Source organism: Cervus elaphus, chromosome 11 (assembly GCF_910594005.1).
Source record: "Cervus elaphus chromosome 11, mCerEla1.1, whole genome shotgun sequence".
Taxonomy (NCBI): Eukaryota; Metazoa; Chordata; class Mammalia; order Artiodactyla; family Cervidae; genus Cervus; species Cervus elaphus.
Genome location: NC_057825.1, coordinates 13,035,077 through 13,062,588, shown reverse-complemented (window position 1 = coordinate 13,062,588; position 27,512 = coordinate 13,035,077). Strand labels below are relative to the sequence as shown.

Below are 27,512 nucleotides of genomic sequence, written 5' to 3'. Positions count from 1 at the left end.
TTTTCACTTTAAAAGATTTAATTAAAAGAAAAGCTTGAAAACAAGTCAGTGATCACCTTAAAAAACTAGACAGTACTAGAAGTAATACAACTAAAAAGCTTCAGAGAATACAATCAGTAAAGAAAAATGCTGAGACTAAATAAATACAGAGTAAAAGGGTAAATATTGCTGGCTAAACTGTAACAATAATAATTTTCTCTAGAAGGGCAAAGAAAACTAACAGGCAATTTCCATTAATGTTTACAGGGCATTACAGGGATTTTTGCCATTTGAGAAATATTCTAGAAAGAGACCATTTCTTGGATATTTTAAGCTATATAATTTTTAAACAGATTCCATTGATAAAAGAAATCACCTTAATCCTTTCCTGTTTACTTCAGAGAATGTTACTACTTGTACCTCTAAGAGTGCAGCCGGAGGAGTGAAAAGCTTTAATCTACTCCATATCCCTGTCTACCACTTCTGGTTTCTTGGGCAAGTCCCTAAACTCTCTAAATCATTACCAAATCCAGCTACTTCATCCTGTCTCATAGGACCTGGCTGGGTCCTATATGAATTTTCTCTTTTGAGAAAATACTTACCTATCTATCTATCTATCTGTTGATTGCTGCTTCTGATCTTCGCTGCATCATGCGGGATCTTTCATTGCAGCATGTAGGGCTCAGTTGTCCTGAGGCGTGTGCAGTTTAATTCACTGTCCCCTGCATTGCAAGGTGCATTCTTAACCACTGGACCACCAGGGAAGTCCCTGAATTTTCTAACTGGTCTCCTTGTACTAAATAGTCATTCTTGCCCCTACAGTCCTTCTCCCCACAGTAGCAGAATGATCGTTCCACACCATCAGTCAGATCTCATGACTGATCCCATCTGCTGTTTAAAGACCCACCCATGCCAGCAGGTCTCCAACGTCACCGGGAATCTTCACTCCACGGTGTACGTGCTCTGCCTACCCTTATACGCCCCTCCCACCCTTCTCCCTTCTCCTACCCCTCTCCGCCTCCCCTACCCCTCTCCACCTACCATATTTGAGCCCCACTTGCCTTCCTTCTGCTCCTCCAAATATATGTGCTCATGCCCTGTTTACACTTCCTACAAACACTCTTTCCCACAATTCTTTACTTGGTTGGCTCTTTTTTAATCATTCATGGTGAATTTTTTGCTGACCGCAAAATTTAAAGCAATCTTCTAGTGATCGCTATATTTTGCCTTCATTTTAATTCTTCTTTGTTTTTTATATAAGTATTTGTATATTACAGGACTCCTCTGACTAGCATGTTAGCCACAGAAAGGCAGGAACCATTGTTTCTCTGGTAGTTAGTTATAGTCAGTACTCACTGAATATGTGGAATGAATAAATGAGTGAGTTCTGGGTGCCAAATTAGAGACAGACTGGTAAGGAGGTTAAGATCGCAAACTCTAAAATCAGAATTGCCAGGTTTAAACTTTACCTTTGACTCTTTCAAAGAAACTCATTCCTCTATCAATAAAATGGGTATAATAATAACAATCTCACAGATCTGTTTAGGTTTAAATGAGATAATGCACAGCTATTAATATCCTGATTACATCTTTATTTTATGCTTTTGTTTACATCTAGACAATATAAGGGCAAGAAAAGTTTCGGAAGCGTCATCCTTCATTTTATTCCTTAGTTTACTCCAGTGAGATGAAACCAGGAAACCACACATTCAGTGTCTCTGAATTCCTCCTCCTGAGCCTGTCTGAGCACCAGGAACTGCAGCCTCTTCTCTTTGGCATCTTCCTGAGCATGTACCTGATCACCATGGTGGGGAACATTGCCATCAGCCTGGCCATTGTCTCTGACCCTCACCTCCACACCCCCATGTACTTCTTCCTGGCCCACTTCTCCCTCACTGACCTGGGTTTATCATCCACCACGGTCCCCAGGATGTTGGTGAACATCCAGGCTCACAGGCATACCATCACCTATGCTGGATGCCTGTGTCAGATCTACTTCTTCCTGTGGTTCATTGGTCTAGATGTTTTCCTCCTGGCAGTGATGGCATATGACCGGCTGGTAGCCATCTGCCACCCTCTTCACTACACCTTGGTCATGAGTCCCAGATGCTGTATCCTGCTGGTAGTCATGTCCCTAATCCTTGCTCAGGCATACTCTCTAACCCACACCCTTCTCCTGGCTCAGATATCCTTCTGCACTGACAGCATCATCCCCCACTTCTTTTGTGAACTTCTCCCCCTGTTGAAGCTCTCTTGTTCTGATACTTATGCCAACAGGTGTGTGTTGACATACTGGGGAGGGGCCTTAACCATCTTGATCCCCTTGCTGATTGTCATTTCCTATGCCCGCATTGTGGCTGCCATAGTGCACATCCCATCAGCGAGTGGGAAGTGGAAAGCCTTCTCCACCTGCAGCTCCCACCTCTCAGCAATTTGCTTGTTCTACGTGTCTGCTATTGGGGTGTACTTCATTCCCTCCTCTGCGGATTCAGCCGGCAAGGACAGGATTGCAGCAGTGATGTATGCCGTGGTGACCCCCATGCTGAACCCATTCATCTACAGCCTGAGGAACAGAGACATGAAGAGTGCCTTGAAGAGACTTCTGAGCAGAAGGGCACTGCAGTCTCCATGAGGTCAAAGAAATCATTTGGAGGAATTCAGGGGAAATCAACTTACAGAGTTACCTTGGTTCCTCCATCCAAATTCTGCATCTGCCACCTGCTAGCTTTCCAACCCAGGGCAAATTGAATAACCTCAGTGAGACACAATTTCCTTACTCACAAAAGAAAGTAATAAAACACTCTCTACCACGCAGGGTTTCTGGAAAGGTTAGAAGAAAAAAATATGTGTGTGTATGCAAATTCATTTTTTATGGTAAACTCCCAGAAAGTTCATTATTATGTGCATCATCATTTGAGTTTTTTCATTTTTATTTTATAATGGAGTACAGCGAGAGTTGGACTGTGAAGAAAGCTGAGTGCCGAAAAATTGATGCTTTTGAACTGTGGTGTTGGAGAAGACTCTTGAGAGTCCCTTAGACTGCAAGGAGATCCAACCAGTCCATCCTAAAGGAGATCAGTTGTGGGTTGTTCACTGGAAGGACTGATGCTGAAGCTGAAACTCCAATACTTTCGCCACCTCATGCGAAGAGCTGACTCATTAGAAAAGATCCTGATGCTGGGAGGGATTGGAGGCAGGAGGAGAAGGGGACGACAGAGGATGAGATGGCTGGATGGCATCATCAACTCTATGGACATGAGTTTGAGTAGACTCCAGGAGTTGGTGATGGACAGGGAGGCCTGGCGTGCTACAATTCATGGGGCCGCAAAGAGTCAGACATGACTGAGCGACTGAACTGAACTGAACTGAACAGTTGATTTACAAAATTGTATTAGTTTCAGGTGTATAGCAAAGTGATTCAGTTATACATACACATATATCTCTTCTTTTTCAAATTCTTTTCTCATGTAGGTTATTACAGAATATTGAGTAGAGTTTCCTGTATTATACAGTAGGTCCTTGTTAGTTATCCGTTTTAAATGGGTGGGTGTGTTCAGTTGCTCAGCCATGTTTGAATCTTTGCAACCCCACGGATCATAGTCTGACAGGCTCCTCCATCCATGGCATTTTCCAGACAAGAATACTGAAGTGGGTTGCCATTTCCTTCTACAGGCATCTGCCCAACCCAGGGATAGAACCCATATCTCCTGCATCTCATCTTCTGCATTGGCAGGTGAATTCTTTGCATGTATCAATCTCAAAGTACTCTGTTGTGTAAATTTACTTAGATCTTCATTATTTTCAGCAATAGACAACATGAAACTTTGAGGCAAATATTGTGCAGAAGAGAAAGCAAAGGTTCAAACAGGCTAAATTATATACCCGAAATAATTAATTATTACCACAGGAAGTAAGTGACAGAGTCAGAATTTGAACGGAGATATCTGATTCCAAAATGCATACACTTGGTTCAGTGGACATGAAATACACATATTCTTCTCAATTACTAGCTTTCTGTCTTTTTTTTTTTCTTGCTTCACATTGTTCACATACACAGTTCCAATCAACAACTTCTCCCAATACGAGCAAATGATTTGAAAACAAGGTAAGGCAAATAAGAAGCTAGAGAATGAGAGTGTGAAACAGGCCCAGAGATTCTCTCTCCTTAGGAGTGCACACCCTCTGCTTGAGCATAAGCCCTTACTTAGATATCCTGCAATAACTTGTGAATCAAGCCACATGATCAGGGAGAAGGGAACTTGGGACCCTATTGTTTGAGACTCTCACCAAGTTTCTTTCATGAAACCATCATCTTTCTTCAGCAATATGGTGACAGTCCAGGTTAGATCTGCTTTAAAAAGTAACTGTATCAGTTTCACTAGTGCATCTCCCCAGGGATGCTGCTAAGGATATATTCTAACAATCTGCAGAGGATTTTTTAATAAAATATAAGAGGAAATTTGGAACCTGTACTGCACTCTGTATTTCTCCCCCACATAACTGAGATTCTACTGAGATCTCACTGATAAACTCAGATTTTTTAAATAGTTTTTAAATGAAAGTAAAACTTACATTAGTATCAGAAATACTAGGGTTTATAAATTAGATTTATTGTTCACTGTCTGTATGAGTTTCAACAAGTTCTCAACATCTCTGAGTCTGCTTCCATATATAAACACATGAATAGTATTTGATAGCAACTACAGTAACTATCATCTAAGGCTGCTGTGAAAATTCATATAAATGATAACACATAAAATGCTTATCACAGTGATACTTATAATCTGCAAATTCTGTGTAAAATACAAATGATACCGGATTTTCTCTTCTTTTTTCTCTCTTTTCTTCTCTCCTTCCCAACTTCTCTCTTCCCTTCCACCTGCTGTCAGAGAGAAGCCTGACATTTACCATTGTAAATGCACAAGTGATATGTCCACCCTAACTTTTTCCTAGTGAGTGAAGCTCTGGTATCAGGAACTTGCTTCCAAGTTTAAAAAGGTACTGGGGATGTGTCTCAATACTAAGGCTCTATCTGAACCACCTTCTCCTTCAATGGTGCAAGCAATTATAATTCTCTGCTACTCTCCATGCTTTCTACTGATGCCAATCAGGGTTACAATAAAGTGGCAAATCCCTGACTTTTCTTGCTGCCTGCAGTCTAGACAAATGTTGATTTCACCACCCTTTCTTGCTTTTTAGTGTTTGAGGATCAATTGAATCATAAAGCAGACACTAACTAATGAATTAATGGACAGGATCCATCTTAAGTGGCAGTTCCCAGTCTGCACACATTGTCAAGTTGACATCAAGAGAATGATTGGAGATCCTGAGATCAGGAACAATAGATTATCATGTTGCCTCATACATAGGGCAATAGATTCTCATCTTTTCTTGATATTATTCTGTATCTTTTCAGATATTTCTCCTGCCTTGGACACTTCTATTTTCTGTTTTGAAATGATCTACTCTCACTTCAAGGCCCATTACAAATGTTTCCTTCTGGGTGAAATCCTCCTGGATTCACCCACCCAGAGGGAATTATTAATTTACACATGCATGTACCCACACACTTTTGCAAACTTTTCTATAAAGTGATTGTAAATAGATGTTTACATTTAGCTATCTTGGGTCCACATGTTTAGTTGCTTGAGGATAGATAGTGTGTCTTAAATGCAGTAATTAGAAGAGTGTGGAAGTGGTAAATAAATCAACAAATAGGCAAGTGAATAGAACAAAATAGAATAGAATACTCAGAAATAAAAATTTAGAGTATATACAGATAGAACTTCCATTCTGGTACACAGATGCATTGTTTTAATAAGTGTCCTAGAATAAGTGAATTGCCATTCGTCTACAGGTCCTAGGAAGAAACATGGTAAATTCCTCTTTAACATCAGTATTGAGAATGACTTTCATTCAAAATCAAGAGGTAACACAAATTGGATAAATTTGATCATATAAAAACTTAAAACTTTTCACGACAAAGAAACCCTGTAAACCAAATAAAAGATCATTGACAAACTGAAAAAAAATAAGATATTTGCAATGTATGTCACAAATAAAGACAAACTGTGCTTAAACTGAGAGAGAAGAACATACCAACTCTATTCACTTCCTGATATATGTAATAAGGAGACAATTACACTTTTGTGATATGTCACACTGGTATCAGCTCAGTCTAATCGTGAAGAAACATCTGATAACTCCAAATGAGGGACAAAATTCTACAAAATAATTGTCCAGTATTCTTCATATATATCAAGGACATAAGAAACAAAAGAACTCTACAATATTAAAGGAAATTTGACAGTGAAATATACTGTGTGATCCTGGATTGGCTCCTAGCTTAAAAAGGACATTACGGGGACAAGTAGCAAAATTTGAAAAAAAGTCTACTGATTATTTAATAGAAGTTTATCAATATTAATACCTTGATTTTGATAAGTACATTACAGTAACTGGTTATCAGATATATAAGAATATTATTCACTATTTTACACTATTTTGAGAATCAAAAATGATTTTGTAATCAAGTGCAAAATAATTCAACACAGAACAAGTTTAACAAATAATAAATGATGAAATATGTAGGAACCCCTAAATTAACCACCATGCTTCTGAAAAGAAATCATCAGTCCAAAAAAAAAGGGAAATAAGATAATATTTTAACTTGCAAAATGTAGAAAAGACAACATATCAAGGTTGACCAGCTTCAGATAAAGCATTGCTTAAAGGGAAATTTATCACTTTAAATACTTACATTGAAAGAGAATAAAAACAGCAACAAAAAATAACAAAATGTCTACCTTAGAAAGCTATAAAAGGCAGGATAAAAGATACCAGAAGTATCTGTATAAGTAGAAGGAAGTATAATAAATATAAAAGTATAAGTAGAAGGAAAACATAATAAAAATAAATACAGAAGTACTGAAACACAGTATTGATAAGAGATAGAGACAATAAAAAGAAGCAATTTGATTCTTTGAAAAATCAGCAAAACTGATAAACAGCTACCAGATAGTAAGGAAAAATGAGAGAAAGCCAGTTGGATATATCATAGAAGGAAGAAGAATTCTCACTGATCAGTGGTGGTAAACTTTACATGGACAAAATTGTCCAACTGGATGAAATAAACAAAATCTTTGGAAAAGAATAGTTGAGTCACTTACTATACAGTAGAAATCAAGCACAACATTGTAAACCAACTATACTTCAATAATTTTTTTAAAAAATAAATGCCAAAGGTAAAGCTGACAATTATGAATTTGGTTCACTTTGCTCCCTTTTCTAGACATATTAATGAAAGGCAAGAATTGACAGCGTGGACAGCTAGCCACTAAAGGCATCATATGAAAGCCAAATGACTCCGCATAAGTATTTAAAGAAACCAGCCAAAGCACAGCGTGTACTGGAGAATCACACCCACTCCTGTCCTGAATCCAGGGTTCTGATGGGAAAGACTAGACTCGTGGAGTAATATTTGCCACCCCAAAGTATCTCTTCGACTTGTCCATTAGTTCAAGTTGACAACAATTAAGGCCTAAAAGACTCAGGAAGAACCTCGACCTTTCCCAGAACGCCCTAAAAGAAGGTGACAGAGGACTTGTCCCAGGAAGGAAGCCATCACCGTGGATCACTACAGTGTGAACTAGGGGTGGCAGACAGAGAGGAACCTAACCAAGTCTGTTAAAATCTCTCTCTGTGCCCAGTGTTTATAAGACAGTACTTGTCATTCATTAAATACACTGATGATTCACACTGTAGGATTTGGGAGCTTAAGTGAATGATTTTGAGATCACTTTTCTCAAAATGTAAGTAAATATGGTAGGGGATGGTATTGCTTTACAAACACATGAGTTCTACAGAGCATAACTGCAAAATATGGATTTAGGATAAAAGTCCCTGAGAAGAGAGTGTGTGAATTCCCAAAAGCCTGCTCAGTGCCACCTTCATATCCTTGTTCCTGAGGCTGTAAATGAAGGGGTTCAGCATCGGTGTCACCACAGTGTAAAACACAGCCGCAAGCCTGTCCTCACCCCCAGAATGTGATGAAGGAGGGCACAGGTAGACCCCGACTGCCGTGCCGTAGAACAAGAAGACCACCGTGAGGTGGGACCCACAGGTGGAAAAGGCCTTTTGCCTGCCAGAGGCAGATGGGACCCTGAGGATGCTGGAAATGATACGTGTATATGACAGGATGATCAGGGAGAGAGGACCTGTCAGTATCATAGAGCACACAATGAACAGGGCTACCTGGTTGATACTAGTATCTGAGCAGGAGAGTTGCAGCAGAGGAACCACATCACAGAAGAAGTGATGGATAGTGTTGTCTGCACAGAAAGAAAGCCTGGCCATGAGCAGGGTGTGCAAGAGGGCAGCAAGGTTGGTGAGAACCCAGCATGCTGCCAGAAGGAGCATGCACACAAGAGGACTCATGAGTGTAGAGTAGTGAAGGGGCCGGCAGATGGCCACATAGCGGTCATAGGCCATCACCCCCAAGAGGAAGTCATCCAGTGCCCCGAATGTCATGAACAAGTGCATCTGGGCCAAACACCCCCCATAGGATATGGTCTGACTGTGAGTCTGGATGTTCACCAGCATCTTGGGAACCGTGGTGGAAGAAAAACTGGCATCAGCCAAAGAGAGGTTGGCCAGGAAGAAGTACATGGGGGTGTGGAGGTGGGGGTCAGAGCCGATGGCCAGGATGATGAGCAGATTTCCTAGTATGGTGACCAGGTACAAGGCCAGGAAGATGCCAAATAGGAGAGGCTGCTGCTCTGGGCTCTCAGAAAGACCCAAGAGGAGGAATTCAGTGACACTGGACTGGTTTATCTGGTCCATGCCACCACACTTTCTGAAGGGAGAGAAGACAGAGATGTCAGAGACTGTACAAAAGGTGGTACTTCCAACTCTCTTTGAAAGAGACGCCCCTTCATCCAGATCATATATGTGCACATCCCAAGTCCTGGATCTTCTCACATGGTGCCTATTGTTCCCTGTTTATCCCACCTAGGAAGGAACAGCCAGAGACAGAGATTTAATGCAAAAGCAAGGTGATGTGAACTAGTTGAAAAGCTAAGTCTAGGTTATGATCACCCCCCAGGAAATATTCACTAAGATCCACGATCCTTGGCTTCTAAGTCCTTGGCTTATCTAATTCACAAGCCATAAGAGCTGCCACCTTGAACCCTAAGCATGCTATAAAGCAATATTGAAATGACTACTCATCAATTTTACTATATCCATTTCACAAATGAACTTTCCAAATCAGTAAAGTGAATCACTTGTATAATATCACAAGGTAGTAAATACAAACTGGGACTCTAAAGCCACCTCCCATATCCTTGAATACTATATATCACAGCCACCTCTGAACTTAACCTCTTCCACTGCAGGAAGCAGATATAGAGGATCTGCTCCATAAGGGAGCCATTACCAGCTCTCATCTCAGGATGCTCTGAGAGGAGGCAGGCAGAACTGGCGTCTTTGTGGGTCTCAGAGGGAAGCTAAACCTCCTGTTTCTCACAGCCCTTGCCACATTTCTCCTGCCCCAAAACATCACTACCAAGGAACCCACCCTGCTCCTACAGGTCTCCTTTTAGCCTCAGAGAGTCATGCCTCAAGCACCCAGGGCTCGTCTTAACCAGTGACAGTGAAGACCCAGACCTCTGGTTGCATTGGGCCAGCAGGGGAGCAGCGCCCCAACCGCAGAGAAGGATGTTAGAGGCGCTTTGTGCACTCGCCACGGGCGTGTTTCTAGGTTCGGGGCCTCTGGGGGCTGGGTTTCCTGCTGCTCCTCAGGGACAAATATGAAATAATTGCTCTACTTCCTGCTCTAGCTCCTAGACCAGTTCTCACCAAGGAGCAGGCAGGAGGGAGTGCCGAGCGCATTGGTGGTTTTGCATTTGATAAGTTTTTCCCCCAGGGATGTGTGTGTATCTCTGCTCTTGGTGTGATAGTTGCTCTGGAGTATCTCCTGGGAAAGCTGGAAACTGCAGCAGAAAGGAGTCAGAACAGGAGGTGGAGGGGAACTCTTTTGGATTCCAAACCTGGTTCCCAAACACCCTGATCCTCAAACAGGTTAAGTGATTTACCTGACATTACACAGCTAGTAAGTGGCAGAGTCAGAATTTGAACTGAGGTATCCTAGTCCACCTACCGACTCGATGGACATGAGTTTGAGTAAACTCCGGGAGTTGGTGATGGACAGGGAGGCCTGGCCATGCTGCGATTCATAGGGTCACAAATAGTCAGACACGACTGAGCGACTGAACTGATCCTAGTCCAAAATGCATATGCTTAATGGTTCAGTGGACATGAAATACACGTATTCTTCTCCATTACTAATTTTCTCTCTCTTTTTTTTTTTTTTTTGCTTCCTTCATTGTCCACAAACTCAGTTCCAATCAACAACTTCTCCCAGTACGAGCAAATAATTGAAAACAAGATAAAGCAAATAAGAAGCTGGAGAATGAGAGTGTGAAACAGCCTCAGAGATTCTCTCTTCTTAAGGGTGCACACCCACTTCTTGAGCATAAGTCCTTACTTAGATATCCTGAAATGACTTGTGAATCAAGCCACATGATCAGAGAGAAGGGAACTTGGGACCACATTGTTTGAGACTTTTACCTAGTATCTTTTACTGAACCATCTTCATTCTTCAGCACTATGGCAACAGTCTCTGTTTAGATCTGCTTTAAAATGTAATTGTATCAGTTTCATTATTGCATATCCCCTAGGGATGTGATGCTTCTAAGGATATATCCTAACCATCTGCAGAGGATTTTTTAATAAAATGTAGGAGAAAGTTTGGAACCTGCATTGTACTCTGTATTTCTTCCCCACATAACTAGACTCTACTGACATCTCACTGATAAACTTAGACTATCAAAATAGCTTTTTTAATGAAAGTAAGACTTACATTATTGTCAGAAATACTTGGGTTTATGCATTAAATTTACTATTCACTATGTGTGTAACTTTCAGCAAGTTCTCAACATCTCTGCATCTCAGTTTCCAAATATAAACATATGAATAGCATTTAATAGCAACTACAGTAACTGTCATCTAAAGCTGTTGTGAAAATTCATATAAATGAAAACACATATAAAATGCTTAACACAGTATCTCAGACATATGCTATCCTCTGCAAATTCTGCTTAAAACACAAATAATACAGAATTCTCTCTTCTTTTCTCCTCTCTTTTCCAAATTCTCTTCCCTTCCACCTCCTATCAGAGAAAAGCTTGACATGTGCCATTGTAAAAGCACAAGTGATATGCCCACCCTAACTTTTTCCCTAGTGAGTGAATCTCTGGTACCAAGGAATTGTTTCCAAGTTTAAAAAGACATTGGGGATGTATCTCAATAGTAAGGCTCTATCATGACCCTGGATCATCTTTTCCTTGAATGGTGCATGCAATTATAATTCTCTGCTACTCTCCATGCTTTCTACTGATGCCAATCAGCATTACCAGAGAGTGGTAAATCCCTGAATTTTCCTGCTGCCTGAAGTCTCAACAAATGTTGGTTCCACCAACCTTTCTTGCTTTTTGGTGTTTTAGGATTAATTGAACAATAAGCAGACATTAACCAATGAATGGCCAGGAGCCATCTTAAGTGGCAGTTCCAAGTTTGCATATGTTGTCAAGTTGACATCAATAAAATGACTGGAGATCCTGGGATCAGGAACATTAGATTCACATGTCCCCTCAGCTATAAAGTGATAGATTGTCATCTTCCTTTCTTCACATTATTCTGTATCTTTTCATATGTTTCTCCTGCCTTAATAAACTTCTCCTATTTTCTATTTTGCAATGACCTACCCTCACTTCAAGGCCCATTACAAATGCTTCCTTCTGAATGAAATTGTCCTGGATTCATCCACCCAGACAGAATTATTAATTCACTTCTGTATGTATTCACATACTTTTGAAACCTTTTCTATAAAATTATTTTAAACAGGTGTTTCAGTTCAGTGAGTCATTCAGTCGTGTCCAACTCTTTGTGACCCCATGAACTGCATCATGCCAGGACTCTCTGTCCATCACCAACTCCTGGAGTCCACCCAAACTCATGTCCATTGGATTGGTGATGCCATCCAACCATCTCATTCTCTGTTGTCCCCTTCTCCTCCTGCCCTCAATCTTTCCCAGCATCAGGGTCTTTTCAAATGAGTCAGCTCTTCACATGAGGTGGCCAGAGTATCGGAGTTTCAGCTTCAACATCAGTCCCTCCAATGAACACCCAGGACTGATTTCCTTTAGGATGGACTGGTTGGATCTCCTTGCAGTCCAAGGGACTCTCAAGAGTCTTCTCCAACACCACAGTTCAAAAGCATCAATTCTTCAGGACTCAGCTTTCTTTATAGTCCAAATCTGACATCCATACATAATGACTGGAAAAACCATAGCCTTGACTAGATGGACCATTGTTGGCAAAGTAATGTCTCTGCTTTTTAATATGCTGTCTAGGTTGGTCTCTTGATGAAAGTGAAAGAGAAGAGTGAAAAAGTTGGCTTAATGAAATTAAAAGACTTTTACTCCTTGGAAGGAAAGTTATGACCAACCTAGACAGCATATTAAAAAGCAGAGGCATCACTTTGTCAACAAATGTCCATCTAGTCAAGGCTATGGTTTTTCCAGTCATCGTGTATGGATATGAGAGTTGGACTATAAAGAAAACTGAGCGCCGAAGGATTGATGCTTTTGAACTGTGGTGTTGGAGAAGACTCTTAAGAGTCCCTTGGACTGCAAGGAGATCCAACCAGTTCATCCTAAAGGAGATCAGTCCTGGGTGTTCATTGGAAGGACTGATGTTGAAGCTGAAACTCCAATACTTTGGCCATCTGATGTGAAGGGCTGACTCGTTTGAAAAGACCCTGATGCTGGGAAAGATTGAAGGCAGGAGGAGAAGGGGATGACAGAGGATGAGATGGTTGGATGGCATCACTGACTCAATGGGCATGGGTTTGGGTGGACTCCAGGAGTTGGTGGTGGACAGGGAGGCCTGGCATGCTGCGGTTCATTGGGTCACAAAGAGTTGGACACAACTGAGCAACTGAACTGAACTAAGTTGGTCATAACTTACCTCCCAAGGAGTAAGCATCTTTTAATTTCATGGCTGCAGTCACCATCTGCAGGGATTTTGGAGTCCAAAAACTAAAGTCTGCCACTGTTTCCACTGTTTCCCCATCTATTTGTCATGAAGTGATGGGACCAGATGCCATGATCTTAGTTTTCTGAATGTTGAGCTTTAGGCCAACTTTTCCAGTCTCCTCTTTCACTTTCATCAAGAGGCTCTTTAGTTCCTCTTCACTTTCTGCCATAAGGGTGGTGTCATCTGCATATCTGAGGTTATTGGTATTTCTCCTGGCAATCTTGATTCCAACTTGTGCTTCTTCCAGCCCAGCGTTTCTCATGATGTATTCTGCATATAAGTTAAATAAGCAGGGTGACAATATACAGCCTTGATGTATTTATAACCTTTAGCTATTTTGGATCTCTATGTTTAGCTGTTTAAGGATAGAAAGTGTGTCTTAAATGCAGTAGTTAAAAGAGTGTGGAATTGGTGAATGAATCAACAAATAGGCAAGTGAATAGAACAGAGTAGAATAACATGCAGAAATGAAAATTTAGAGTATGTACAGATAGAACTTACATAATGGTACAAAGATACATTGTTTAACAAATGTCCTAGTGTAAGGGAATTGCCATTTGTCATACAGGTGCTAGGAAGAAACATGATAATTTCCCTTTGACATCAGTATTGAGGAAAACTTTCATTCAAAATCAAGAGGTAATACATTGGATAAATTTGATCATATCAAAACTTAAAACTTTTCATGACAAAGAAACCCTGCAAACAAATTAAAAGACAATTGACAAACCAAAAAAAAAAGATATTTATAGTTTATGTCACAAATAAAGATGAACAGCACTTAAACTGAGAGAGAAAAACATACCAACTCTATTCACTTTCTGATATGATGTAATAAGGATATAACTTCACTTTTGTGATATATCAAGTGGTATCAGCTCAGTTTAATCATGAAGAAACATTTGATAACTCCAAATGAGGGACAAAATTCTACAAAATAGCTGTCCAGTGCTCTTCATATATATCAAGGACATGAAAATCAAGGCTGTCCAATACACTTCATATATATCAAGGACATGAAAACCAAAAGAACTATACAAAATTAAAGGAAATTTTGACAGTGAAATTTCATGTGTGATATTTGGTTGGATCCTAGATGAAAAAGGACCTTACTGGGACAAGTAACAAAATTTGAATAAAGTCTACTGATTATTTAATGAAAGTTTATCAATATTAATAATATCCTGATTTTGATAAATACACTACAGTAATTGGGAAAACTGGTGATCAGGTATATAAGAATACTGTTCAGTATTTTTGCACTATTCTGAGAGACTAAAATGATTTTATAATCAAGTATAAAATAATTAAAAACAGAAAAACTTTTAAAAATTAATGAGTAATAAAATATGTAGGACTCCATAAATTAAGCACAAGACGTATACAAAAATCAAGAGTCAAAAAATAAATCACAAAGGAAATAAAACAATATTTTAAGTTACAAGACATAGAAAAGATAACATATCAACATTGATGAACTTCAGATAAAGCAATACTTAAAGGGAAATTTATCACTTTAAATACTTAAATTGAAAGAGAATAAAAAACATCAACAAAAATAACAAAATGTTCTACCTTAGAAAGCTATGAAAGGCACAATAAGAGATACCAAAAGTAAGTAGAAGAAAGACACAATAAAAATAGATACAAAACTAGTGAAATACAGTATTGATAATTTCAGTTCAGTTCAGTCGCTCAGTCATGTCCAACTCTGAGATCCCATGGACTGCAGCACACCAAGCTTCTCTGTCCATCACCAACTCCCAGAGCCTACTCAAACTCTTGTCCATTGAGTCAGTGATGCCATCCACTCATCTCCACCTCTGTCGTCCCCTTCTCCTCCCACCTTCAACTTTCCCAGAAAGAGAAACAGGGTCTTTTCAAATGAGTCAGTTCTTCGCAGTAGGTAGCCAAAGTATTGGAGTTTCAGCTTCTGCATCAGTCCTTCCAATGAATATTCAGGATTGATTTCCTTTAGGATGGACTGGTTGGATCTCCTTGCAGTCCAAGCACTCTCAAGAGTCTTCTCCAACACCACAGTTCAAAAGCATCAATTCTTTGGCGCTCAGCTTTCTTTATAATCCAACTCTCACATCCATACATCAATATGGGACAAGTATTGATAACAGATAGAGTCATTTAAAAGAAACTAGTTGATTCTTTGAGAAACCAAAAAAACTGACAAACAGGTACTAGATAGTTAGGAAAAATGAGAGAAAAAAATTAAATATATCATGGAAGGAAAGAATTCTCAATGATCAGCAGTGGCAAACTTTGTATGGACAAATTTGTCCAATTGGATGAAATAGACAAATTCTTTGGAAAAGAATAGCTGAGTCACTTGCTATACAGTAGAAGTCAAGCACAACATTGTAAACCAACTATACTTCAATAATTAAAAAAAAAAAATGCCAAAGGTAAAACTGACAATTGTGAATTTGGTTCACTTTTGCTCCCTTTTCTAGACATACTAATGAAAGACAAAAATTGACAGCATGGAAAATTAGCCACTAAAGGCATGATATGAAAGCCAAATGATTCCACCCATAAGTATTTTTTTTTCCTAGAAAATGAAATTTAATATAACCTCCACTTGGAAATAAAAAAAGACAATTTAAGATGGACACAAATAAAGGACTAGCCACACAAAAGTATTTAAAGAAACCAGCCAAAGCACAGCATGTACTGGAAAATCACACCCACTCCTGTCCTGAATCCAGGGTTCTGATGGGAAAGACTAGAATAGTGGAGTAATATTTGCCACCCCAAAGTGTCTCTGTAACTTGTCAATTAGTTCTAGCTGACAACAATTAAGGGCTAAAAGACTCAGGAAGAACCTCGACCTTTCCCAGAACTCCCTAAGAAGGCAGACAGAGGACTTGTCCCAGGAAGGAAGCCATCACCATGGATCACTACAGTATGAACTAGGGGTGGTAGACAGAGAGGAACCTAACCAAGTCTGTTAAAATTTCTCTCTGTGCCCAGTGTTTAAAAGACAGTACTTGTCATTCATGAAATACACTGATGATTCACACTGTAGGATTTGGGGGCTTAAGTGAATGATTTTGAGATCACTTTTCTCAAAATGTAAGTAAATATGGTAGGGGATGGTATTGCTTTACAAACACATGGGTTCTACAGAGCATAACTGCAAAATATGGATTTAGGATAAAAGTCCCTGAGAAGAGAGTGTGTGATTTCCCAAAAGCCTGCTCAGTGCCACCTTCATATCCTTGTTCCTGAGGCTGTAAATGAAGGGGTTCAGCATCGGTGTCACCACAGTGTAAAACACAGCCGCAAGCCTGTCCTCACCCCCAGAATGTGATGAAGGAGGGCACAGGTAGACCCCGACTGCCGTGCCGTAGAACAAGAAGACCACCGTGAGGTGGGACCCACAGGTGGAAAAGGCCTTTTGCCTGCCAGAGGCAGATGGGACCCTGAGGATGCTGGAGATGATACGTGTATATGACAGGATGATCAGGGAGAGAGGACATGTCAGTATCATGGAGCCCACAGCGAACAGGGCTACCTGGTTGATACTAGTATCCGAGCAGGAGAGTTGCAGCAGAGGAACCACATCACAGAAGAAGTGATGGATAGTGTTGTCTGCACAGAAAGAAAGCCTGGCCATGAGCAGGGTGTGCAAGAGGGCAGTGAGGTTGGTGAGAACCCAGCATGCTGCCAGAAGGAGCATGCACACAAGAGGACTCATGAGTGTAGAGTAGTGAAGGGGCCGGCAGATGGCCACATAGCGGTCATAGGCCATCACCCCCAAGAGGAAGTCATCCAGTGCCCCGAATGTCATGAACAAGTGCATCTGGGCCAAACACCCCCCCATAGGATATGGTCTGACTGTGAGTCTGGATGTTCACCAGCATCTTGGGAACTGTGGTGGAAGAAAAACTGGCATCAGCCAAAGAGAGGTTGGCCAGGAAGAAGTACATGGGGGTGTGGAGGTGGGGGTCAGAGCCGATGGCCAGGATGATGAGCAGATTTCCTAGTATGGTGACCAGGTACAAGGCCAGGAAGATGCCAAATAGGAGGGGCTGCTGCTCTGGACTCTCAGAAACACCCAAGAGGAGGAATTCAGTGACACTGGACTGGTTTATCTGGTCCATGCCACCACACTTTCTGAAGGGAGAGAAGACAGAGATGTCAGAGACTGTACAAAAGGTGGTACTTCCAACTCTCTTTGAAAGAGACGCCCCTTCATCCAGTTCATATATGTGCACATCCCATGTCCTAGATCTTTCCACATGGTGCCTATTGCTCCCCATTCATCTCACCAGGGAAGGAACAGCCAGAGACAGGGATTTAATGCAAAAGCAGGGTATATACCTAAGTCCAAGTTATGATCATCCCTACGAAATATTCACTAAGATCCACGATCCTTGGCTTCCAAGTCCTTGGCTCATCTAATTCACAAGCAGTAAGAATGCCCACCTTTAACCCTAAGCATGCTATAGAGCAGCACTTAATTGACTTCTTGTGAATTTTATCATATACTTTTCACAAATGAGTTTTCCAAATTCACTGGAATGAAGTCACTTGCATCATATCATCATATCATATCACTGGGACCTTGAAGCCACTTCTCATATCCTTGAATACTATACATCACAACCACCTCTGAACTAACCTCTTCCACTACAGAAAGCAGACATGAGGGAGCTGTTACCAGCTCTCATCTCAGGACAGTATGCGAGGCAGGAGGCAGGACTGGGGTCTCTGTGGGTCTCAGAGGGAAACATAACCCTCCCTTTTCTCATAGCACTCACCACATTTCTCCTGCCCAAAAACATCACTACCAAGGAACCCACCCTGCTCCTACAGGTCTCCTTTTAGCCTCAGAGGACTACGCCTCAAGCACGCCGGGCTTATCTTAACCAGTGACAGTGAGGACCCAGACCTCTGGTTGCATCAGGTCAGCAGGGGAGCAGCGCCCAGACTGCAGTGACGGATGTGAGAGATGCTTTGTGCACTCGCCACGGGTGTGTTTCTAGGTTCGGGGCCTCTGGGGGCTGGGTTTCCTGCTGCTCCTCAGGGACAAATATGAAATAATTGCTCTACTTCTTTCTCTAGCTCCTAGACCAGTTCTCCCAAGGAGCAGGCAGGAGGGAGTGCCAAGTGCATTGGTGGTTTTGCATTTGATAAGTTTTTTCCCCAGGGATGTGTGTGTATCTCTGCTCTTGGTGTGGTGATTGTTCTAGGGTATCTCCTGGGGACGCTGGAAACTGCAGCAGAAAGGAGTCAGAACAGGAGGTGGAGGGGAACTCTTTTGGATTCCAAACCTGGTCCCCAAATACCCTGGTCCTCCTCCTTAGGTGGGGCGGGGTGGGGGGGCGGGTGGTGGCAGGGGAGATGTTTGACTTCTATGAGACCTTGGGTTTCCTGTTCTTGCTAAGAGGGTGATTAGCTTAGACTGCTGGCTCCCACTCATGGAAATAATCCTTGAGTAACTGAAGTAAATAAAAAATCCAGGAAACCATAGTAACAGTATCAAAACATGGGAAACGCACAGAGAAAATGAAGTCAGTTTTGGGTTGGAATGGGATGTGGGGGCAGAAGCGTGGGTCAAGACTGGGCAGAGGAAGGAGGTAATGTGAGAGGATGTTGGGGAAAAGTTAGCTCAAGTCTGCGCTTGCCTCTCCCTGGCTCTTCCTAGAAAAATCACAGCCTCCCTCTGCTGAAAAAATGGACAACCAAGGCTTAGACATCTACACAAGAGACCTTCTGGATAATGAAATAGTGGAGGATAGTCACTAGTCTAAGCCATTCACGCTTCAATTCTTCCTACCAAATACCTAAAGTTGAGGTGCTACTATGGGTAGACTGTCTTTTTTTTTTCCTTTTTTTTACAGTTTGGCTCAAAGTATATTGTAGACCAAAGGTTATTTTAACTGGGAATTACCACCCACTCAGAAGCATGTATTTTTTTTTATTTCTTTTTCAAATTCCTTTCCCATTTAGGTTATTACAGAGTATTGAGCAGTTCCCTGTGCTATTCAGTAGGTTATCTATTTTAAATATAGCAGTACATACATGTCAATCCCAAATTCCCTATCTATCCCTCTCCCAACCTTTCCCCAGTGGTAAATTTGTTCTCTGTGAGCCTGTTTCTGTTTTGTAAATATGTTCATCCATATCATTTTTTTAAGAGTCTGTGTGTAAGTGATATCACATGATATTTATGAGACTGCTTTTTCAAATCTTTTCTGTGGTTTTATAGAATACCATGATGTCCTGCTTAAACTAATCTTCCAGAAATTACAAAATAACATAGTCCTCTTTTTTTTCCCATTTATTTTTATTCACTGGAGGCTAATTACTTTACAATATTGTAGTGGTTTTTGCCATACATTGACATGAATCAGCCATGGATTTACATGTGTTCCCCATCCGAGCCCCCCACTCCCACCTCCCTCCAAATCCCATCCCTCTGGGTCTTCCCAGTGCACCAGCCCTGAGCACCCATCTCGTGCATCCAACCTGGGCTGGTGATCTGTTTCACCCTTGATAGTATACTTGTTTCAATGCTCTTCTCTCTGAACATCCCACCCTCGCCTTCTCCCAATGGATGAAACTGGAGCTCATTATACAGAGTGAAGTAAGCCAGAAAGATAAAGACCAATACAGTATACTAACACATATATATATGGAATTGAAAAAGATGGTAACGATAACCCTATATGCAAAACAGAAAAAGAGACACAGATGTACAGAACATGGTCTTCTTAATGGGTATCCCTCCTACCAGTGGCCCTCATTATGCTAAACTCTAATCCTTGGAACTCTTTTCTTGATACCAAAATGAACAGAAAACACTCTAACTGCCTTTCCTTACCTTCTGTGGTGACATCTCACATGCCAGGGCTTAGGAGGATCATTTTGAACTAGACACCAGTTCATCTCTTCCTTGCCACTCTTCCTTTCCATTCTTCCTTTTCAGTTTTGCCCCCATTACAACTGGGATAGAAGCCAGACTGAGGACAGGTTGTCAGTTATCAACCACTCACCATTTAATGCCCCACTCCCAGCTGTACACCAGAGCTGCTCTGGCACCCTGGTGATCTGCCAAAGTAACAAATTCTGCCAAAATTTTCTGCCTCTAAAGGGTAATTTAATTAAAATAATGCTAACCATGATCTCACTCAGGAAGCAGGGATCACGGCTTCAAATCCTATCTGCAACAGTGTGGATAGCAGAGACAGGGCAGGAAAGATTAAAACTGGTCAAATTCAGGAGCATCTTCCATCAAGTTATGTAGGCCCTTCCATCAGACAAATATATCTGGAAAGGGGGTATCAACTGGACCACAGTATGCCCAAATTAATTAGTCCTACCAATGCCTCAGGTCAAAGCACCTACATGGTACAAAGGCTATTGCTCAGCCTTCCGGATTTTCATGGCCTGGATATGACCACTGTGGACAAAAACTTTGGCCCAGCACACTGCAGGCTGATAGGTGGACCCACCTGGCAACGTGATAGCTCTAGGCTCTGTTTCAGCAACGCCCTCACTCATACTGATGTGGGTTCTTCCACACCACTGACATAGCCAGTCATTAGATGATGTCATAATTGCAGTCTCACTTTGCTGGCAAATTTCTCTTTAGTGTTTAAATCAATCCCTGTAGACCCTCTTAAACTCGAAAAGGAGTCACATCACGCAGGAAGTAGCACATATGCTTGCTGCATGCCCCCCCACCAATTAAGATTCTTGAATTCACGCCCGCTTCCCACCTCTCAAAGACCATTACTGAAAGGTCAGTGGGAGCCTAACCTGAAGGTGCACTGAAGTGAGCACTTTTGGAGTTATTTTATGTCCAGTGTGATGCCAATAAAGCAGCATCTTTTTGAATCACTGAGTTCCTCATTTTCTAACTACATTTTTACATTTCTGAGACTCCCTGGCCAACAAAGTTTTGTGCTTCAAAGTCCTAAAATCAGACCAAGATTGTTATAAACCCAGTTGGGTTCATGACCTCATGCTCAGCCAACACCATGCTGGCTTGATGGGTCACCAGATGATACCAGACTCACAGCTGGACCCGTCCCTGGTGATGACTCCAGACTCAAGCTGGGCTCATCTGGATGGTGACTTTGCTCCATTCATCGGACTCATCCAGGTGGACATTTCCACAGTTTTGAATCCTCTCTATGTCTCCTACCCCGTGGTCCCTTCACCCTCTATACCCCTCCTGCTCTTCCTATCCCTTCTTCCCCAGTCCAACCCCCACCTAAACAAGCTTCTCCTTCCATCCTTGCACTTCCTGCTCCTTCCCCAGATCTCTGCACTTCTAGCTTCACTCTGATAGACCACTGTCACCTGAAGATGCATCACAAAATAATTTTTATGGAAGTGTCACTAAGTGAACAACCATGTTTTAAAGCATATGAATTGTCGGGTAGCCAAAAGGCACCCTCTCTACTGCCTGGCCTTTTTGTACCGTATCCGACGGATCTTAAAGAAAGCTTCACAGTAACACAACCCCACTGCCTCTTCAGCTACTTGATAGGCCACATCTCTGAACCTTGACCTTGGCTGTTCTCCTGGTCTTCCCTTAAAAATACTAACTCCTCACTATTAACAGATGCAAACTATTATGTGTAGAATGGATAAAAAATAAGGTTCTACTATATAGCACAGGGAACTATATTCAATAGCCTGCAATAAACCACAATGGAAAAGAATATGAAAATATGAATATGAATGTGAAAAGAATATGAAAATATTAAAAATATATATAATGTATGGATCACTTTCTGTGCAGCAGAAATTAACACATCATTGTTAATCAATTATGCTCTAATAAAAAATGAAATACTAACTGCAACTATCCAGAGTAGCCCCATATCATCCCATGATCAAAATGCTTACCAGAAACATACCAGTTCATGATTGCTCATACTGAATGCTAAGTCTAAGATTTTTAGCTCATGAAGATTATTCTTTTATTCCCCTAAGTATCCCTTATTCCTGCACTGATTTAGGCCTCTTACTCAGGCCTAAACCTCATAATTTAACTTGTACTATCTGCATTTTGGGTTCCTGCCCATAAACAAAGCTCACCAAACACCTTCTCACCACAAAGCATGTTATATTCTTGCCAATTGCTTTATTCTGCTGACCACATGGGAGTCACCAGTGCTGCCATGGAAGCCACAACATTGTACAACAAAATAAAATAATCTCGTACCAATCAAGAAATATCCAAAATAATATCTGAATATGCTGTTTTCCTGCCACCACCCTTGAAGCCCTGACTGAAAGGCAATGCTCCCTGGTCACTGCAGTTGCTAACAATACCTTAGATTATCTGCCATCAGCCAAGCGGGCGTTTGTTGCCTGAAGGGTACATGTTGCAGTACGTGAATACACAACACAGAGTTAATCAGAGAGCATAGCACATGGTCTCGCCTCCAGCAGAACATTTTCCCCAGTCCCACTCCTTAACCACAGAGAGTTCCCAAACCCTTTCTCTCCTTTGTCAAAGCCAACTGCTTGCTCACACCCAGGTCTCCCCAGGAGTCCTTTAGTGTGAGTGGTAAACTTTCTCTTAAATTATCTTCCTGTCTTGAGTTATTCAGATGTCTCTGACATCTGAACGAAATCATGTGCCTTCTGATATATGTACTGTGGATACCAATCAAAGGTTTACAGTGTGAATATTCAACACACACACACATGTTAATAATAAAGCAAAACATGGTAAAATGTTAGCCTTTCTGGAATGTGGGTGACGGGCATACAGAAATTCATTTTATCATCTTTACAACATTTTTCTAAGTCTGAAATCATTTAAAAATTAAATTAAAAAATTCTGAGTCCCAGCTGGAACTCTGCCCAAGGTAAGTTTGAACTTGGAACCATGCCTGAGAAGGAAGGAATGCGAGTCAGCCCTTGCAGTAGAGACACTCTCCCCTGTGACTCCTCCAGTCCCCTCTGGCTCCTGGACATGCTGCTCCCAAAATGGTAGCAAGAAATTGGCCGATTAATCCACAGGGGTTCCTCCTTGACTATGAAGAGAAGCTGAGGATTTAAGCAACAGTCTGAAAGAGGCGTCTGAACTCACGACAAGCACAGGTCAGAAGGAGCTGGAAATCCGCACCTGCTGGAGGATCTATCTGGGTTTGAGTGTGATTATGTCTGTGTTCATTAGTGTGTGTATGTGTGTGTATGCTTGTGTACGAGTTGTCTGATGGTCGTCTGTGTATCGTGTATGCTTGTGTATTTATTGCTTCGTAGTTTGTGTGTGTGGGCTGTGTATGACTGTGTACGTGTTGTTTGATAGCCGTGTATGGTGTGTCTTCTGTACCTGACTCAGAGCCTGATTCTCTTCCTGAGTTAGACCCAATCCAGGCCTGTTTTAGCACACGGAGATCTAGTTATCAGCCTCGTAACATGCGATTAGCAGCTCCTGAGCAGTGCCCATGATCTTAAATATCTGCCTCCTGCTGTCATGATTGGGCATGTCCCCCACCAGGCAGGCATTACAGCTCAGGGTGGGCGCTTAGCATCAGGGCTGCTGGAGCGGATGCCCGACCTCACCAAGGAACCAAGGTCAGACAGGGCTCAAGCTCCACTCAGCAGCCAGAGCTTAGTGTGTGTCTGACCTGTGTTTGTGGGTGACACACTCGTGAGCGAGAGCCGGAATGTGTGTTGTTTGCTTCTGTCTCTGTGTGTGTCACCATGGGGACAGGTTGGTGGTGGTGGTGAATAGGCTTAGCCTGCCCATGCTAACTGCCTTCACCTTGCAAGGATTTGGGGCACAAGCAAACCTCAATTAAGGGAGTGTGTGTGCTGCTTGTAGTGAGTGTATGACTGGGTGTGCATGTGTGTTGTTGGTGTGTGTCTTGTGAGATTTTTGATTTGTAGTTGGCCTTGTATGTTTCTGATGGTGTGTATGTATAGTGATGAGCTATGTGTTTGCGGCATGTTTATGTCACTTACCAGGTGTGTCATGCTGTGCCAGTGGTGTATTGTGAGTGTATTGTTGGGTGACATGTGATTGTGCATTGTATATGTCTTGCCTTGTGTGTTATTTATGACTTGTACATATATGAGTGTTTATGAACTGAACCAGACTGGTCATCCTTCCCCCAGAATGAGTCTCAGACACAGGTGACAGAAATCCTCAGATCAGCAGGGTATGTGTGTGTGCATGAGAGAGAGAGATTTGCGTGTGTGTTTGAGGGCTCCTGACTTGCATCTATGACCTCAATTATCTCCTTATGTGACCTTCTTCTAAGGTAACATCAACTGATATAACCAATGCTCCAAGTGACTATTTCCTGTAAAGGATCCGCCCTCATTTTCAGACACCTGAGAGGGACTGAGTGTCTCAAAGTTTTGTATCTCTTTGCTTCACTTAATGTCCCAGCAAAGAAACACTAGGCACCCTGCTGAGTGAAGTTAGAGAGCAAGAGCCCCTCCCCCCCCAAAAAAATGGGTGCAAGACCTTGGAAGGCCACTTAATTCTTTTATTTCAGTTTACATGTCTATAAAATGGAAGCTCACAAACCCTCAATAATTATCCATGGCTTAAACATAAGCTAATGTATGTGAGAGCCTTTTGGCAGCTGGAAAGTATACAAATATGAATGAAAGGAATTATCTAGACAGACACTAAGATAATTCAGGACAACTTCAGTTTCCTTGCAGCCCTCAAATAACACAGTGTCTGGTGCCCATAACAATGAAAGGGGATGCTTCCATATTAAAGGCACAGAATCTGATCACAGGAATAGTATTAGACTGAACTACACGAAGTAACTAATAGTTGATCATTTTTAACCTACAGAAAATGGCAATTTTATATGCGTATTACATACATATTCTTATATATTCTTATTTGCATATTCCTATACATATGTGCGGTATATTCATGTGTATGTATGTATATGAATATAGTTCAATCTATATCTGTATGGGATATATACACATATGTATATGCCCCAGGTTCCATATATCTTTTTATACAGTCCATCTATGTATGTATATATACACACATATCACCATATATATTTGAATATATATGCATCCCATCTCTGACAGCTACATCAGCTACATGCCTGTGAAATTTATATCATTTATGCTGTCATTTCCTAAAAGCTTAAAAGCAGAAAGAACACTAATTCTTAGTACCATAAAGATTTTGTTGTAAGGCTGACTCATGTATTTAATTAGTAAATGTATGTAAAGTGTTAGTCGCTCAGTCGTGTCCAACTCTTTGCTACCCCATGGACTGTAGCACACCAGGCTCTTCCGTCCATGGAATTCTCCAGGTAAGAATACTGAAGTGGATTACCATTTCCTTCTCCAGAGGATTTTCCCTACCCAGGAATCAAACCCGGGTCTCCTGCATTGCAGGCAGATTCTTTACCATCTGAGCCACCAGGGAAGCCCAATAATGTATGAAAAACCCTTAGCATCGTGCTGGTAACATAGTATAATCCCCTAAGTGTTCACCATCATTATGAAAGATAGTCTGTGAACTATTTTGTTTGGGGAGCTATCCTGACATCAAGTGGTGTTAAGCCATTTCTAGAGGACAAATGAGTTTATAGCTCTAGGTCAGTGGCACTGACCAGGGTCCCAGGAGATGTGTCACAAGGCTCCAACACCACCACCTCAGCCCAGAAACACCTGAGAGCAATTTAGAGAGACTCATCTACTGTTTCGGCCACAGTGAAGTATTATGGTTTGGTGCCATCTCATTGTCATAAACTATCCCAGCAAGTTTACAGAAAATATTCTCCCAGAAGAAAGGGACCTTGCCTTTCTTATCCACTGCTGCATTTTCAATCCTGAGTAGAGGGCAGGGTTCAGACTCAATGTTCAATAAATAGTGGTTGAATGAAACAGCAATCATTCTCTGGCCTTTGTGCACTGAGGTCTTGTTGGCTACTTCTGGGTGTGATGTTTTCCTGGATCCAGATTGGGATACAGCAAGGATGCATGCATCCACAGGGGCTAGAAATGAATAGAAAGATAGTTTAAAATTCATTGTTTTCTCAGAAAATTCAGTTCAGAATATATCCCTACCATTCTTCCTGATGTTCCTAAACCCCCTTTATCCTCAGCATGGTATGAGACCTGAGAACCAGAGCAGTGTGTCCGAGTTCCTCCTCCTGGGGTTCCCTATTCAGCCAGAGCAGCAGGACATGTTCTTCGCCCTGTTCCTGGGCGTGTACCTGACCACGGTGCTGGGCAACCTGCTCATCATCCTGCTCATCAGGCTGGACCCTCGCCTCCACACCCCCATGTACTTCTTCCTCAGCCACTTGGCCCTCACTGACGTCTCCTTCTCATCTGTCACCTTCCCTAAGATGCTCATGAACATGCAGACTCGATGCCAAGCTATCACATACGCAGGGTGCATTTCACAGGTGTATTTCTTTATATTCTTCGGTTGCCTTGACAGTTTTCTTCTTGCCGTGATGGCCTATGACAGGCACGTGGCTGTGTGTCACCCTCTCCGCTACACTGCCATCATGAGGGATGAGTTTTGTGTCATCCTAGCGGCTGGGTGCTGGCTCGCCGCTTGTGCCCAAGCTCTGTTGCACACCCTCCTTGTGGACCAGTTGACTTTCTGTGCAGGGACTGTCATCCCTCACTTCTTCTGTGATCTCGCTGTTGTGCTCAAGGCCTCCTGCTCCGACACCTCCCTCAATGAGCTGCTCATTCTCACTGAAGGAGGACTGATCTTCACCTTGCCTTTGGGTGGTATCTTGGGCTCCTATATTCACATGGCAGCCATCATCCTGAAGGTCCCCTCCTTCACAAGAATCTTCAAAGCCTTGTCTACCTGTGGTTCTCACCTCTTCGTAGTGTTTTTATATTATGGGACTATTGCAGGTGTGTACTATTTCCCCTCATCAGGCAACTCCAAAGTCAAGGACATAGTTGCTTCATTGATGTACATGGTAGTCACCCCCATGCTGAACCCCTTCATCTACAGCCTGAGGAATAAGGATATGAAACATGCTCTTCAGAAATTTTTCAGGACCATGGGCACCCCTGGCTATCGTTAGTTCCTTCCGTATGTCATGGGCACTCGTAAGGCTGTAAAATATGTTTCCTTTAGAAGCTGTAACTTGGACAAATCTTATCACTGACACCATTTTTCTCTCAGCCTCATTTTATATTTTCTCTCTTCTTTTTCTTCACCTGATTTTTTTCCCTATCTGCTCTCTGAATTCTGTGTATTAATGTTTCTGCACTGAAATTCCAAGCCCTTCCTATGATGGTCACTGCAAGCTGTGGGACTTTGAATCCACTTCCCTGAGATTTTAGCTTTCTTGTCTCCATATTTTTCTTCAGTAACCTTCTCTGTCTGGTACTGATATCAACACATAGTCATATGAATTTTC

General features: G+C 41.8%; 2 protein-coding genes and 1 pseudogene across 2 annotated transcripts; 1 reads left to right on the top strand and 2 right to left on the bottom strand.

Annotated features, from left to right (window-relative positions):
• The first annotated feature begins 1,666 nt into the window (after positions 1 to 1,666).
• On the top strand, positions 1,667 to 27,173 carry LOC122703085 (olfactory receptor 1J4-like). The gene is made up of 3 exons (XM_043917178.1): positions 1,667 to 2,158; positions 7,439 to 7,452; positions 26,234 to 27,173. The coding sequence occupies exons 1-3, from the start codon at positions 1,667 to 1,669 to the stop codon at positions 27,171 to 27,173; spliced, it is 1,446 nt and encodes a 481-aa protein (XP_043773113.1).
• On the bottom strand, positions 7,867 to 8,820 carry LOC122703670 (olfactory receptor 1N2-like). Its single transcript, XM_043918079.1, has one exon. It carries the CDS (start codon positions 8,818 to 8,820, stop codon positions 7,867 to 7,869), a length of 954 nt encoding a protein of 317 aa, XP_043774014.1.
• Positions 13,079 to 17,255, bottom strand: LOC122703528 (annotated as a pseudogene).
• Positions 27,174 to 27,512: the final 339 nt, after the last annotated feature.

Coding starts and splice junctions, on each gene's coding strand:
- LOC122703085 (XM_043917178.1), top strand. CDS start 1,667: ATGAAACCAGGAAACCACACATTCAGTGTCTCTGAATTCCTCCTCCTG.
- LOC122703670 (XM_043918079.1), bottom strand. CDS start 8,820: ATGGACCAGATAAACCAGTCCAGTGTCACTGAATTCCTCCTCTTGGGT.